Source organism: Colius striatus, chromosome Z, assembly GCF_028858725.1.
Source record: "Colius striatus isolate bColStr4 chromosome Z, bColStr4.1.hap1, whole genome shotgun sequence".
Classification (NCBI taxonomy): domain Eukaryota; kingdom Metazoa; phylum Chordata; class Aves; order Coliiformes; family Coliidae; genus Colius; species Colius striatus.
In genome coordinates this window covers 1,526,350-1,542,467 of record NC_084790.1, presented here as the reverse complement: position 1 = coordinate 1,542,467, position 16,118 = coordinate 1,526,350, and the positions used below count along the sequence as shown (strand labels likewise).

At 49.0% G+C, this 16,118-nt stretch overlaps 1 protein-coding gene across 6 annotated transcripts in view; it reads right to left on the bottom strand.

The window, feature by feature from the left end:
• Positions 1 to 15,014, bottom strand: part of LOC104562374 (serine/threonine-protein kinase tousled-like 2) — a 46,928-nt gene extending 31,914 nt beyond the window's left edge. For 3 of the 6 annotated variants that reach the window (XM_062017400.1, XM_062017404.1, XM_062017405.1), the window contains exons 1-4: positions 14,389 to 15,014; positions 12,190 to 12,278; positions 2,963 to 3,034; positions 302 to 371 (exon numbers count right to left, since the gene is read on the bottom strand). In XM_062017400.1, coding sequence (XP_061873384.1) covers positions 302 to 371; positions 2,963 to 3,034; positions 12,190 to 12,270 — 223 coding nt within the window. In that variant the 5' untranslated portion in view covers positions 12,271 to 12,278; positions 14,389 to 15,014. Of the gene's footprint in view, positions 1 to 301; positions 372 to 2,962; positions 3,035 to 12,189; positions 12,279 to 12,682; positions 12,745 to 14,011; positions 14,067 to 14,388 lie in introns of those variants that run through there. The other 3 variants (XM_062017402.1, XM_062017401.1, XM_062017403.1) reach the window with 3 other exon arrangements.
• Positions 15,015 to 16,118: the final 1,104 nt, after the last annotated feature.

Here is a 16,118-nt window from a genome sequence, read left to right as displayed (position 1 = left end):
GACACACACACACACACATCTCAAAAGGCAAGGGAGGGAGTACAGCTTGTATTTTGTGTGACGCAGGACCAAAACAACACTTGAGAGAAGCCACATTAAGCCTTTGGGCATTAAATCCTCTAAAAAATGCAATACTTCAGTGTGAATAAGCTGAACACAGAGTATTCTTTTGCCAATGAGGGTAACAGGGCTCCCAGAAGAGAGCTAGTGGAGTAGTTTATAACAAGCTGCCTGACACACCCCGAGGAGAGCCATTAGTTTCCTAGGACACTGAGTGTGAAGAACCAGGAGCATGAATTACCTTGACTGGTCTCATATGCTTCTGCTTTCCTTTTTCTATTCCTCTGGTCATTCTGCTTTTTCTCAGGAGTCTGTTAAACAATACTTCAAAATTAACATTTCTGCAGTTATTCCAAGATTTCAAGAACAAAAAAAGAGAAAGGCAAAACGCAATCATCTCTGTTCCCCATCCCCAGGGGCTAGTTCACTTCTCTGCTGCCATTCTTTGTTACTACTGCTGGTGCTTAAAGAAATAACTGCTGCTTTCTGACATATGTACTGCAGAAGGGAGAGAATGTGGTTAGTAATGAGGTTAATTAGGCTTTTTCTCCTTCTATTTGAGCTGCAGTAAGCCAGTTTCTACTGCCTAGTTACCTCATGTGGTCAGCACAAGTTCAGACACTAGTAAAAACCGGTGTGAAGTGTTTCAGCACCATCAGGGTATTGGTACAGGAGAAGTAAGGATGAGAGGTTTGAGTACAGACATTCAGATGGCAGTTCACTGGCTACTCAGAGTTAATCAGGACAATTCATCTTGTCTGCAGCTCATGCTTCTTCCCAAAGCCTTTTGCAGATGGCTACAAGATCTGTATCTTGTCCACTGGTGCATGACTGCAACCTTACACAAAACAAGGCAGAGATCCCCAAGGGAAAGCTGCCACAGATGCAGCAGTTCACCTGGGCTTTGGTTTGCTCCTCATCTGCTCTCACTAAATCAAGGGGCAGTTGCATCTGCCATTTCTGTGAGCAATCAAGAGAACTGAGAGGCAACTTATCAGTGGACAGTGATATATTTAACCACAGGCCCAACACAGCACACAGGTGGGAGTCCTAAAGGCTTCAAAAGCATCATGCCTAGCTGTCTGAACAAGGCTAAGAAGCCTAGAGAAGGCAGAGTGGAGGAGCCCCTGGCATAGTGCTTCCCTCATCACCAGGGTCCCTTATGTGGCCAAATCTGGTGAAAACATTAGCAAGCACTATCACAGAATCTCAAGGGCTGGAAGGGAGCTGGGAAGCTCACCCAGTGCAACCCCCCTGCCAGAGCAGCACCACCTAGAGCAGGGCACACAGGGACTCATCCAGCTGGGGTTGGGATGGCTCCAGACAAGGAGCCTCCACAGCCCATCTGGGCAGCCCCTGCCAGTGCTCCCTCACCACAACAGGGAAGGGTGACCTCATTCTGCTATAAGCAGTTTCCTGAACAAAAGGCATCTCCTCATTTCTATCACCAGTGTCATTTTCAAAACATCTTTTAGCCCAAAGGGTCTCAAATAATTTGCTTTACAATCACTTCAGCCACCACTAAAATACAGGCTGAGAGAAGGAAGCAAACCACAGCGTGCAAAGCACAAACTCTGAGGGAAGGAAAGCCATGGCCAGAAAGTTTGTGGTAAACCTGAGTTTCATGCTCTTTGGAAACCAAAGTCCAAAGTACCCTGTTTAAAGATCTCTGCCAAAAGACTTGCACACAGGAAGCAGAGAAATCAATCTATCCTTTTCATTCAAGGAGGTAAAAGCTGACACAGGCAGAATCTAAACCTGGCTGTGTCCCCAGCGGATGCTGGACATCTACAGTCCCATTTTACCAGCTGGGCAGTCACTGACACGTCATGGTTTTGGCTAAAGGATGGAGGGGATGTTAAGACAAAAAGGTGGCTGTTGTGTCTGTAAAGTCCTTTTTAGAATGAGGGGGACTGAGAACTACCTAACTGTCTAGAGACTTGCTGTGCCAGCTCCTGGATGTGTAAAAGTCAGTGCCACAGCCTCCTCACTGCATCACGAAGTCATGAACAGCGTTGGCGTGACTGTAGCACCACAGGCTCCATTACAGCCTCCATGGAGCTGCAGGCATATTAATGAGATTCAGTTGAAGTTGTTTTTCTCCCATTCAAGTAGTTACATAACAAAAAAAAAAATCACACACAACATTATCTGTTAAAGGCTGAAAAGGCGAGGAAGGGGAGATCTGGTGAGATCAGCTCTCAGCTCGGTCATCTTAAACCTCTCTCCAGTTGGTTCGTCAAAACATCCAAGTTAAGAATGAAGAGTCACTTTTCCACTATTAACTAAACTCATTTGGATGGAGTTTAAAAGAGATTGTGTTCTCAAAATGCTCAGCTTCACCAGCCACCTCATATCAATACTGCCACGTACCAGAGGGAAACCTGATGCAAAACTTACCTGAAAACCACGTGGAAAGTTCTTTAGGCCCATAAGAAAAAGCAGCTGAAGGGGTTTGTTTCATTAACATGGAATTTGAAGGGAAAAATGTAACCCTGCAATTCATTTTGCTGCTTTAGCAAGTGTTTTCAAACAGTTAATCCTAGAGCAGGGAGATTCAACGGGGACAAAGCATCGACTTTCACAACCCCACATTGCCACAGAGCAATTCCTCCAGTCGCTCTGCTCTCTACAGACTTCTGCAGAGTCACAGATTTGACAGGCAAGACAAACTTTTCCACTCTGTCTTTTTAATGTTTTGGGTTCAAACTGGACCCAAGAGCAGCAAACAAATCACAATGAAAACCATTTGAGAAGCTGAGTTTTACCAACGCTGTCCCCTTTGGGTTGGGGAAGACTGTTTGACAGCGTGGTCTAAAGGCTGTAGGGTCAAGATTCAGACTAAATACTTCAGTCATGTCCACCTTAAACTCAACTATCACAAGGGTTTGTGCCTGCTTACCTCCAATTCTTTATCACTCAGAGAACCCACGCTGCACAAGCTCTGGTTGGAAGACTCACTATTTAATGGACCCTAGTGAAAAGGACAAGCAAAGACTTGTTAGAAACAACATCCATACAAGGCAGGTAATGTCTTAGCAAACATTGCATCTCTGGGTTAACTAAGCTGCTCTAAATCATGTGGCTACAGCAGCAACATGAGTCAAATACCTGAAAAACACATGATGGGGCACTAAAAAGACTTCATTAGTCGTTTAGAGTGGAGATGGAAGTCGGACAGCCAGTTGGATGGCCTTTTCTCAGTACACTGATTCAGCCTTTGCAGTATTTCTGTATCAATTCATAGACTGGCTGCTCCACTTAACCACATCCCCAAATCAGCCAAGGCAAGGATGCATAAAAGTCTTTGGTTTGAGAAACAAAACTTCTGATGAGTTGAGCAGCACTAGTTCAGAGCTCAGCTCTTCAGGGAAGCATCTGCCTGACCTCAGGCTAAGAATTCAGAGGCATCTGGCAAGGCAGCTATTACTGCTATCAGATGTTGTCAGAACCACTCATTTTTCTTCAAATGTGTGGTTTTTAGGCTTTTTTTTAAACTCTAAGTAAAACAAACACGTGAAAGTTGTGTTAACAGCAGTACAACTGGCACCCATGAGACAACTTCTCCTCCCAGGCTATTCTATGGATCCATGGCTGATCTATTAAAGAAGCAATTGCTCCTACAAGGCTCAAGTAGAAATTCAAGAGGCTGATTTACCCTAATAGCATCCAGGTAACTACAAGAGGCTGTGTGCATCTTTGCAGAGGCTCTCCTGGATACACATCTGCTTTTTTTCTGATGTATCCAGGCAGTTTTGAAATCAAAATGTGATCAAAACTGGTTTTAAAAATGAAAGAAAAGTGAATGAAGGAAATGAATGAAGTGAAGGAAGGAAAAGGCGGTTATCGGGGGAGTCAACATGGATTCACCAAGGGGAAATCCTGTCTGACCAACCTGATGCCTTCTATGAGTGCATAACTGGATGGCTGGATGAGGGGAGAGCAGTGAATGCCATCTACCTTGGCTTCAGCAAGGCTTTGGACACTGTCTCCCACAACACCCTCATGAGAAAGCTCAGGCAGTGTGGCTGGGATGAGTGGAGGTGAGGTGGATGCAGAGCTGCTGAATGACAGAGCCCAGAGGGGGGTGATCAATGGCACAGGATGGAGCTGGAGGCCTGTGGCCAGTGGAGTTGCACAGGGATGGGTTCTGGGGCCAGTCAGAATAAGCCCCTGCAGCAGCACAGGCTGGGGGTGAGCTGCTGGAGAGCAGCTCCAGGAGACAGACCTGGCACTGCTGGGGGAGAATCAACTGCCCATGAGCAGCAACGTGGGCTCGTGGGCAAGAAGCCAATGGCAGCCTGGGGGCATCCAGCAGAGTGTGGATCCAGCAGCAGGGCCAGGGAGCTTCTGCTCCCCTTTGCTCTGCTCTGCCACATGTGCTGAGGCCTCATCTGGAGTCCTGGGGCCAGTTGTGGGCTCCCCAGCTGCAGAGGGACAGGGAAGTGCTGCAGAGAGGCCAGCACAGGGCCAGCAAGATGCTCAGGGCACTGGAGCATGTTCCTGCTGAGGAAAGGCTGTGGGCCCTGGGGCTGCTCAGGCTGGACAAGAGGAGACTGAGGGGGGAGCTCATTCATAGTGACCAAGATCTCACTGGTGGGTGTCAGGAGGTTGGGGCAGCACTTTTTGTCTGTTGTATCCAGTGAGAGGACAAGGGCTGATGGGATGAAGCTGGAACACAAACAGCTCCATTTAAACACAAGGCCAAACTGTTTGAGTGTTGGGGTGAGGGAGCCCTGGCCCAGGCTGCCCAGGGAGGGTGTGGAGGCTCCTTCCTTGGAGGGCTTCAGGACCCACCTGGACACGTTCCTGTGTGACCTGATCTAGGTGGGAGCTGCTTCTGCAGGGGGGTTGGACTGGATGAGCTCTAAAGCTCCCTTCCAACCCCACCATTCTGTGATTCTATGAATCATGCAAAGTCACTGTGTTTTAGCCTCAGGCTCTGACACAAAAGTATCCTCCTACAGATCTAACTTAAGAAATGCAGACAAATTTGACAAAGGTATAAAAACAAGATCCACGATTACTGATGGGGTGTATGAACGAGAAGAATGACATGAGAAAGCCACCTCTCCATTAATAACTTGGGGAGCATCTTTTCCCCAAGCTTCATTCTATTTTAGCATTCTTATTCTTGCACTCATCATTTCCCACCAATCAATCTTCCCTCAAAACCACTTTTCATGATACACTTGAGCAGAAGACTTATGGGAGGGGTGGGGGAGAAGCCCTAACATCACAAAAGTATCCCACAGGAGATTAATTTTGAGGGCAGCAGGTTCTCCTTTCCCCATTTATGAGACAAACACCACCATCAAATGAAACCTGTGACATAACCTAGCTGTTACAAACCCCAATCTCCAAGCAGGCACCCACAGACAGTAAAAGTTCTCTTTACCTTCTGTATTACACTGTGCATGTTAACTACCAAGTTTGTTTCTCCTAAAAGGATGTGTTTAGTTGCTTCAACAAACACAAACCAAACCATTTGAGTAGCTCAAGAAGCTACACCTTTAAGATTCCTTTTGAAAAGGGAGTTGCTTGAAGAGAAACTGATGATTTATACTCTTTTAAGCCATACCATTACAAATAGCTCAACACCAGAAAGATATTTTACCTCATCTCTTCAGCAGTAGCTGCTTTTTCAACGAAGCAGTAAGTTTCCTTCCTCTTCCAGGGGTTTATTTCTTGGTCAACAGGACTTAACAGGAATGTCAACGGTAACTTTAGCTATGTGCACATCAAACTGTCACTGACAAAGAAACTGAGTGTCTTACAGCAAGTGGCAATGGTAAGTGGCATCTTTTCACCCATGTAGAAAGCTTGTTTGTGAACTGCACAGATACCATCCTCTAAAACCCTTCCTCTCATGAACTCAGACGCCCCAGCAACTTGATTTAGGTGCAGGAGCATCTTGTTCAATTCACGTTTGCTGGCCTCAGATGGACAGGCTGGAGTTCTGTTATCATCAAGATGAAAGTGAAAGTTGTTCCCACACTTGCTGATACCTTGCTGTCTCCATTTTGCACGTGGACAGCAAATGACAGCAACAGCTGCTCCCAAAATGTCACCTTTGTGCTTTTCAGGAAGGTTGTGGTTGAAAGGGGATGAAGGGCCAGTGTTTCAGTAATGGATTTGTATTCTAGGGTCATTCAGAGAAACAAACTGATCAGGCCACCTAGAAATAGAAACAAGCCCAAGAGATGTTTGTTTCCCTCCCCCTAAAAATACAAGTTTATCCTCTCCGGGCATAAAAAAACCATCTTCCAGCACCACAACTACCTGTACTGACTCTTCTGCCTGGGAAATGTACAGCTCTGGCAGTTGGAAGCAAACCCAAGCAGCTCACTTGTGATCTCAGATTCTTGAACAGCAAAAAAAGAAGCCATCCCCAAGCAACTTTCTTTTTCCTTTAGCTGAAGACTTCTTCTTCAAACTACACTGATAAAATCCTGACATTGAACTCAACACAGCAGTAGAGCAATAAGGAACTCAACTACTCAGATATGGAAGCAGAAAAGAGCAGTTTGTCAGCTGTCCACAAGCACCCAGCAAGGTCACTGTCATGTGTATTGACATTGTGAACAATTAGTTCTGTGTAGACACGTTTTGAGCCATTTCCACTGCATGAGCTCTCCTTTCTCTCAGTTACCTTCTAGAGGGCCTTCCATTGTTCCTCCCTATCTTACAGGCAAGGAGCTGAAGTGCCTTGTTCATGTCAAAGTTGGCCCAAAAAAGAGTCTTGTTTTGAGGCATTCTGACTATGGAAACATAAACTCTTCACTGGAACATGCTGTGCTGGAAGCAATAAAGATGCAATACCTAGGATGTTTAAGGAACACAGCCTAGTCCTCAGCTGCACCTCTTCTCATGTATTTAAGGCAAGTTTCCCTGATCATCCACAGCTAGATTTATTTAGTATCACAGATAACCTCACCTTATCAACTGCTTATAGCAACAGGTTTAGACAATGGAGATGAGAAACCATACATCTGTGCATCTCCCCCTTCAACTAACAGGCAGGGAGTGTGGGTATAAATAAAAACCCCTTCAAATGTATGTTTTATCATTCCTGACTGTTTATATTTAACTCAGCAACTGCCATTGGATAAATGTTCAGGCCTTAATTTAGCACATCATTTGAAATGGTCATGACACAAAAGGAATTAAAGACACAAACCTGAATTTTAGGGGGGGGAATAAAATCAACCCCAAGTCAGCAGAGGCAACGTAGCAGGAGGGAATAATAAACACGCAGTAGTTTACACAGGAAGGGATTGTGAATTTTGTTCCAGAAGTCATCTGCACTGGCATCTAGCAGAGGCTACTTTGGGATAACACTGTACTTCTCTGATAGCACTTCCAGCCCACTCACCCACTGTACCCTGTCAAGAGAACTGATGATGGGGGCTCAGCAAAACTTCCCAAGACGTGGTCATCTGAAAGCAGTTAATCGTTTCTACAGTGTTTACCCAAATGACAAGCACAAGAACAGCACACACTTCCTCCTCCACAAGGAATTTCTCTCTCTCATAAGTTGGCATGTTCTTTTCCCTTGTGATTCACCTATCAACTGCTGCTTCTGAGTCTCTGACCTACCTATGCACAACAAAACCTCCACGGTGAGAAGTGGATGGAAAGGTAAAGGGAGCTCTCAAGACTCCTACTCAAAGGCAAGAATCTGGCCACTCACACAAGCTGCTTAGTCATTTCTCTCTTTGTAAAAGCCCTAGGAAAGGCCACCACTGAAGCTACAATGGCTGAAGATTCAGTAGAAACAACTTATCCCAGTAACAGTTGTCATTGGATCTTCCTTATAGCCAGCCTGACTCAGGCTCTTCTTCCAGCTTCGTGTGGCTTGTGCATTTCCTCAGCCTCTCCAAGCTCCCCAAAATGATCCCTCAGGCCCGTGTGCAACTCTTCCACTGGGCAGGCTCCATTTTGTGCTCTTCAACTGCTCCTATAAAAGGGAGGCTCTAACAATTCTAAGCCAGAGCCTCCAAGGTGGACATTGCAAAATTCACTTGCTAACTAACTGGAGGAGACACGCTTCATTACCCCCAGCCAAGGTAACCTGAGTTCTTCCCAATTCTGCAGCAAATCAAGAGACCTCAAAGAACTGTGTGTGGGGGGGAAAGTCAATCCTTAGTTCCACTAAAAGTTAGTGCTGACTCCACACAGGCTTGACACCAAAGTGAAATGGTTGAATGACCTTCCAGTTACTCGGGTCCAGGGTTACTGTGTAAAGACAGGTTTAATGAACATATTCTTAGCTTATTTCAAGCATCACAGATGTCTGAGAATTACAGGCTGCTCCTTAACTGGGCTTTTGGAAAAGCTCAGTATGATAGCCAATGATGAAATCTCAAAATCACCTAGGTCCTTTTTTGCCACGAGAAGTTAATCTACTGGCAGCCATTCACATGTAACCTCTACTGCATCAGGTGGGCAAAGGAGATTTGCAGGAGGATTTACTCAAGCTTCCATTATGCCTCAAAGGGTTCTCTCAGGTTGAAGGAAATAACACTTTTCTTTTACTGACAGCAAACTGGACAGAAAGATCATGAAATTGCCCCTAAGCCTAAGTTCAGGGGTAGGTACTGAATCAAGATCTGATATCTATTTGTGGGCTCTACACGTCTGAAACAAGTTAACGTTGCATACAGACAACCGTCAAGTGTCTCAACACATTCTGTGGTAGCTGATAAGTCTCATTCCAAGTTTCAAAACTCTTACTACCTAGTTCTTTTAGGAAGGACCAGCACTATGCAACACCAAGAAAGGCCTGATTCTTCTCCACCGTGACTCCCTGGCAACTTTGCTGCTCAGAGTGTTGCTACGTAGAGCACACAGCTGGCAGTTACTGCTCAAGAATGACAGAGAAAGGGTAAAACCCAAACTGGTCATGGTGGAGAAGTTTACTCTCATCTAGACATATTTCAGCCTTTTTAGTTGAGCCAGAGGATCTCTTAAAGACCAAAACCTGTAGAAGACAAACGTGCTGCTGTGACTGTGTTCCCTTGGTTAAGCCACGTGCAACTACAGCTTCACCCATCACAATTACCTATTCCAGCTCTTACCCATGAAAAGGCTGTGGAAATGACACAAATCCTGCCTGGTGTCTTAAAAGGCAGCACACAGATGAGAACAGGCAAAAATTACAGCATGTTATCTTGAGAAAGAGACTACATTTTGTCTCCTGTACCTACTGACCCAAGGAAGATGTCTGAGGTGAACAGTCAGAATAAGGCCTCGAGAGAATGCACTTCAGATTTCCCCTGGTAAGTAAACACAAACAGGAGCCAAAGAAGCAGGAATGCTGGTAGGTGTCAGATAATCAGCTGTTAATTCAAGGACTTGCTTTGGGAACTTGGGGAAGAATAGCACTTCACCATATGGCAAGAAGATATATCTAAAGCATCGCTGGCTTTTTGAAGCTACCCAGTGACCTGGATGAACCACACGAGTCTAACAGTCACCTAGAAACATTCCTTGCTCATAGATTGATTCCACGTATTAACTCCAAGCTTCTAGAGAAATACCTTCTCCAGCTACTAAATTGGAGAATTCATCACGGCCTTGCAACAGAATTTGGAGGCATTTGGGACTGCAAATGACCTCGGTCATTGGGTTGTGCCTTCAGCTACCACAGGAGGTGACAGCTCACAGCTGTTTCCAAAACAGTTTAGGATTTCTGTCCTCTACTACTGTTACTGGAAAGCTCTTCCAGAATCCCATGACTCTGACAGCTTGAAGCTTTTATTTCTCCCTAGTTTGGAGCCTAAAAAAGTGATTCTAGATCTGCTGAGTCTCATTCATTTCTCAGAATCAGGTGCTTCACTTGTAAAGGTGGAGAGAAAAAGTGAGCTCTAAAGCTGCAGCGGTATTACGGATGTAAACCAGTGCACTAGTTGTATGCAGGTCCAAAATATATCCTGTCTTTTTAAACATGGAAGAAAGCTCACCAAACGGTGATAGAGCCAGGCAGGAAGCTCAGTTACAACTGCCTGCTGCCTTCACCCAATAGGAGAGCATCTAAGATGACATTTCTTCCTTTTAAGCAATAAACAGCAAGAGAATAAATACCTTCTTATCCCAGGAGGACGTGCCAATCCCAGTCCCACTAGATGGCACTAATTTACTCTACATAGCTTTAAGAGAGCTTAAAAAAACCCACAACACCCCAAATCTTAGTTGAATCAGACAAAACTGTATCCCAGCTTTCCCAGTATTACTCCCTTGAAGTCCCAGTATTATTCCCTTGAAGACAGTGACCTACCAATGCCAGTGCGGAGCATGATGGACGGAGGCTTGGGTAGGGTAGGGAGGGAATTTGAAGCACCAACCTGGGAGGGAGTGTAGTAGCTGAGATGAATATTGCAACCAAGATTTGCTGCAACAGAGTCATGCTAATTCATACCAATGGTTGCTTCGAGCTCTTGTAAATCAGCAAGTATGCAAGGAAACGAATCGATGCTGGTTTAAGTGAAAGACGCACTTTTAGCAGTTCACTGCTGAGTAGAAAGACACTGTACAACAGGCACAAATAAAACTCAGGTACAGAACAGCTTTGCTCCAAATGAAACCTCTCAGAAATGGCTTTTTCACTTGCATATGCTTTAGGAACAAGGATTAGTTTTCAACCTAGACTCATGCAGAGCGAAGGGCATGTACCTTCTGCTCCAAATGTATTGAAAAGGTAACCGAGACTTGCTTTCCTGTGCTTTTTAAAGGTTATTCCTCTCAAATTTGAGTAGTTCCTAACATTCTTTGTGAGCATTGAGGATGTTAGCAGTGTTTTAAAGCAAAGACAGCATCTTAGCTGTTCTGGAAAGTTGTTGGGTGTTATCTATGCTAGCACAGCTAAAGACGTTCAAGTGATGTAGGTGGGGAGGGGAAGAGGTAAGAAACAAGATGAAAAAGTACATCAAAAGTTGTAGTATTGGATAAAACAAGCGTCCCAAGATCATAAATATAAACTTTTATGCTAGTAAAAGCCTTAAGATTAGGAAAAAAGGCTTAAAGAGGGAGGGAAAAGATCAAAACCCATCACGTTCTTACTTCAAGAACCAAAACTGTTACCCTGTAACAGCCTCTAGTGTGAATCTTCCTCACTGCTCTACCTCAGAGCTGAACCACTCCGCTTCCTCACATTCCCTTCCAAGACTTCACCCCGTTTCAAGTCCTGACTGAAGTACAGATCAGAAAGCAAAGAATGAACTCAAGAAAAAGCCCCTTTTCGAGCTCTGATGTCCTTTGATTTCTTCTAAGGCGTAAGAGCAGCTACAAAGTTTCTTCTCCCAAATCATTCTAAAGAGGTTTCTGTAAACCATCTGGTTGTTTTACCCTCTGCTTTAATGCTGTCCCAAATTCAGTTGTCTTCCTTGAAAGTAAACTCCTTACCACTGCCCTGTTTTCAAGATGAGTTCTGTCATCGTTTCATTGCTTAAGAGAGACTATCAAATTAACACCAGCAACCAACACCTGGAGAACTAACAGCTCCATGCTGAACTGAGAAGCAACCAAACAACTGAAGTGCCTTAAGGAAAGCAGCTGCAGAGCAGTTGTGAAGTTGTACTCGAGGATTTTACCTGCAGGTTGTGGATCAAGGATACAGGAAAGCTTACCTTCAAATACTCAAGTGTGTGATCTATGTGACCAATTCCATCATTTTAACACACTGCACCCACAAACGAGCTGAACAAATACCTCAGTGGAGTCTGGTTACACATTGTAGCAAACAACATGAAACCGTGTCAAACAAGCAGCTAAATTCAGTTGTCACACTTGGGAGAAAGGAAAGAGACAGATGAGATTCCCACTTCCAAAGCTGTCATGGGGGTTGGTGTTTTTTGGGGGAGAGGCTGTACGAGTTGCCTTCAGATGAAGCAACGCCTAAGAACTTCATTAGGACCCTAAAAATCCTCTGTGTAGTAAAGCATCTGCTCATAGAGATCCCATTTGCATTCCTCTTCAACATACTCCAAGGAAACAGGTGGTGGAAACACAACCTATTGGTACAAGCCACCTTGCTGGCAAAGCAAGATCATCAATGTAGAAATGGAAATCAAAGTGTAAGAAAGGCTGGAGAAGCAGCCATGCCTGTTCCCAAAGGGATTTCACACTCACCTTAGCAACCCCAACTCCAGTGAACCTGGCCTCCAGTAGTTCCTGCCTCCGTGGATCCAGGCTATGCAATTCTTCCATCATTTCTGCTGCTGTGAGAGAACACCACTCAGATTAAGGGATGCAGAGGAAGGATTGAGAGCTATAGACCATTCCCTGCCACTGACAAGACTCCCAAAGTGCCTGTTGTGTAGCATAACCATGTAGAAAGCGCTGGCATGCAATAACAACATGACTTTGCCACCGTGTTTCTGTATTTAAACCACAACCCCACTGGAGAGTTTTCTCTTCTATCTGTGGTACCAGCCATTTCAAGATCTGGAAATCCAAGAAACCAATTATGTCACATTCTCCCACTGGATGCTTTATTAAAAGGAAGGAAGGGGGGGGGGGGGGAAACACCATGGGATCAGTGTGGTATGACTAAAAGCTTCAAAGCTTTTCATTCGTGCTGCTCATGACTAGGAGAGGAAAAGAAGCAGCAACATTATTTTACCTCCATCACTTGATTTTTGGCTAATCCTGGAAACCCCAGATCTCACCAAACTCCAGGTTTCACTGCCAACAGCACAGAAAGGGATTATAAGAGGACAATAAGGCTCATTGAACACCTTTTAATTGATAAAGCATCAGATAACTTTAACCTAACAAGTGCTTCTGTTCTAGGGGAGGGGTATTCGCTTGGCAATCCAACACAAGGGATGTCAACACTGGGAGGGTTAAAAACATCCCCCTCAAAAGCAGCGTAAAGAGGTTAAAAAAAAAGAGCAGGAAAAGGAGAATTTGAACTGAAAAACAACAACAACCAAAAAATGGGACAAATTGCAACGCTGATAAGTGTGAATCACATCTTCCCAACTGCACCAATCAAGTTCATTTCCAGAAATGTCTGTTCCAGTTTCATTTTCTGGACTAAAGGTGGAGGAGAAAAACCCATCAACCACCACACAGAGAGAGAGAAGGGCGATAAAGATTTGCTGTATTAAGAGAATATGCAATGAGGAAAGTTCTTGAAGGGCAGCAAGTGCCCTCTAGAATAGGCAGTATACAATTGTTCCTTTTACGCACTGTCCATTTTGTCCCTGCTGTTTCCTCCAAACGCTGAGGATCTAAGTTCCAGGGGGCAAAGTGAATCCATCCAGGGGGTATTTTTCAACTCTTCTTCTAAACAGGTAACAAGACTCCAAATAAAACTAGTAGCATACTAGATGTGGTGGTTATTAAGGCCATTTCTACCCTGGGCTTTAAACCATAACAAAGCTGCCAGCCTAGTTCTCGAAACAGGAAATCTGTGCACCGAGGAAAATGACAGTCAAGCCATGAAGGCAAACATGTTCAAGTGCTCCCAGGTCTCTCCTGCACTACTGGGCACAGGGTGACCACCCGGCAGGGAATCGCATCCCCACGTCAAGCCGCTGATGTGGGCAAGACACTGCCACAAGTCCCAGGGCCTTCCCCGACCTCTCCCGGGGCCTGGGGACTGCCCCGGACCCCCCCCCCGCGCTGTCCGTCCCAGCAGGGGATGGCATTGCCCTCCCTGCCCCCGCAGCGGGGTGATTTTCAGCACCTCTCTCCCATCCTTTCTTCCCCCCCCTTCAACTCGGGAAACAGAGGCACGCGTTTGAAAAGCAGCCGGTGAGTGAGCAGCCTTGCCCCGCTGCCAGCTGCTGCACCGCCTCGGCCTGCCTCCTCCTCCCCTCACCGCGGGCAGCACCGCCTCAACTGCCGGCCCGGGGCTCCGCAGGCCGTGCCCACCCCTCTCCCCACCGCCCCGAGGCCTCCGCGTTCCCCCCCTCCACCTCCGCCTTCCGCCCCCCGTTCTTACCCCCCGCCCGCCGGGCCGGGCCTGGCCGCGCCTCGGGGCCTGCGGTGCCGCGCCGTGGCCCGGCGAGACGGCCACCCGAGGCCCAGGCCTCGCTCCCGCCGCCTCGGGGCACAGGCCGCGGGCCCTTCCGCCGTGACCCCGGCCCGGCCCCGCCGCGGCCGGCGGCGGAGAGCGTGTAACTGCCGCCGCCTCGCTCGCGGCCCGGGGTCGTTGGCCCGGCCTCCCCACCCACCTCCCTCCGTCCCACCCTCGGCCTCGCCGCCCCCCAGAGCGGCCTCGGGCCCGGCGCCGGGCAGGGAGGCGAAGGAGCGGAGAGGAGGAGGTGGCGGAGAGGGGGGGTCCCCGCGGTTACCCCGCCGCCCCCGGGGCTTGCTCACCTGGCGCTGCTGCTCCTGCCGCCGCCCCGCCGCTCCCGTCCCCCTCCTGCCCGGGCCGAGCGCTCCCCGGGCACCGCTCGGATCCCGCCGCCGCCGGGGGCAGGAGCAGGAGGAGGAGGAGGAGGAGAAGGGGAGGGAGGGAACCTGCTGCGGCGGCGGCAGCGGCGGCACGGGCGGGAGGGGGGAGGCCAAGGGCGGCTCCGCGGCCTGTCGTGAGCCAGGCGCCGCCGCCGCTGCGGGCACCCGGGCTGCACGCGGGGGAGAAGGGCGGAGGGGAGGGGGGCGGTGGAAAGGTGGGGGCTCTCCCCTCGCCGGCTCCGGGGCGGGGAAGGAGACGGGGCGGGCGTGGAGGGCCGGATAGGCCGCGGATCCCCGGCCTCGCGTAAGAAACCCTCGCGCGGCCGGGGTGCGCGTAGGCCGGCGGCCGGCCGCCCGCAAGGCCCCGGCGGCAGGACAAAAGGCCCGAGGGAGCGCTCGGCGGGGCGGCGGCGCCCGGCAGGTGCGAGGCAGCGAGTTGGGGCCGCGTGGGGAAGGAGGGCGCGGGGCTACCGGGGACCCGTCCGAGGCGGGATGGTGCGGGGTGGGGTGGGGGGGGGCGGGTGCCGGGGCCGCTGCTCGCCCCCTCCCCGCGGCGCTGGGCCCGGCCCGGCCCGGCTCGGCTCGTTTGGTGCAACACACACTAGTGAAAGCACGCGGCGTCTCGCGAGATTTGCACGGCGGCGAGAGGTCGGGGGGGGAGGTCAGAGGGGGCGGGGCTCGGGCGAGGGGGCGTCATGGCGGCCATGGGGGGGCGGCAGGCGCGGGGAGGGGATGCGCGGGGTGGGGGGGTCACAGAGGTCTGGAGGGGGGCAGCAGGCACGAAGTGGGGTGAGATGGAGAGGTCTGCGGGTCGGGGAAGGGCAGCTGGGGGTATTTTCCCCTCAGGGGTGAGGAGGTTGATCTGGGGTGTCCATACACAGCACCCCTCTTTCCTCACTCCCTCTCCAGTGTCCATCTCCCACGGCCTGGAGCGGCCTCGCTTCCAAAAGCACCCTCAGGGGAGGGCAAGAGGCACCCCAGCATCCCCCTGCCCACCCCTTCACCCTTCAGGGACCGGCCCAGCCCCACAGCGCTGCTCAAACATGGCCCCCAGCTCCCCGTTGACCACTGCCTGCCCTGTCCTGTCTGAGCCCAAGGCAGCCACCACGGTTAGGTGTTGAAAAAACCCCCGAAAAGATGAAAACAAGACAAAATAAAGGCTGGTCCTGGAGCAGAACCATTCCGTGGCGGTTTATTTGCCCTTCTCCCAAGCGAAACGCCGCTGGTGTTGGAATCCGTTGGGCTCGAAGGGCTGAATCAGCTTTCTGCAAAGCAAACAAGCAGGGGAAAGCGAGAGGGAGGGGAAAAAGCCACCCCAAACCAGCAGCAACAACAAAAAAAGGCAGAGGTTTGTTGGGTAAAAGCCTGTCCGAGGGGAGGCAGGCGTGGATTAGCGATGGGAACGGAGGTTCCCGGAGCTCTAAGGATTGGCCGGGGCAGGGACGTCGCTCACTCGCATCCACTGATTTATAACCCACCAGGAACCTACAGTCTGGCAAAAGGGATGATGTGGAGAAGCAGAACCCCACCCCCAAACCCCCTTCTCTCGCAGGCAACCGAGGGGAGCTGTGTCATTGGAACCCCACCCCCGTGGTGCAGAAACGCTTCTGCCTGCTCTTTGCTTTCAGCTGCTTGTTGAGCCGCTCCGGTTT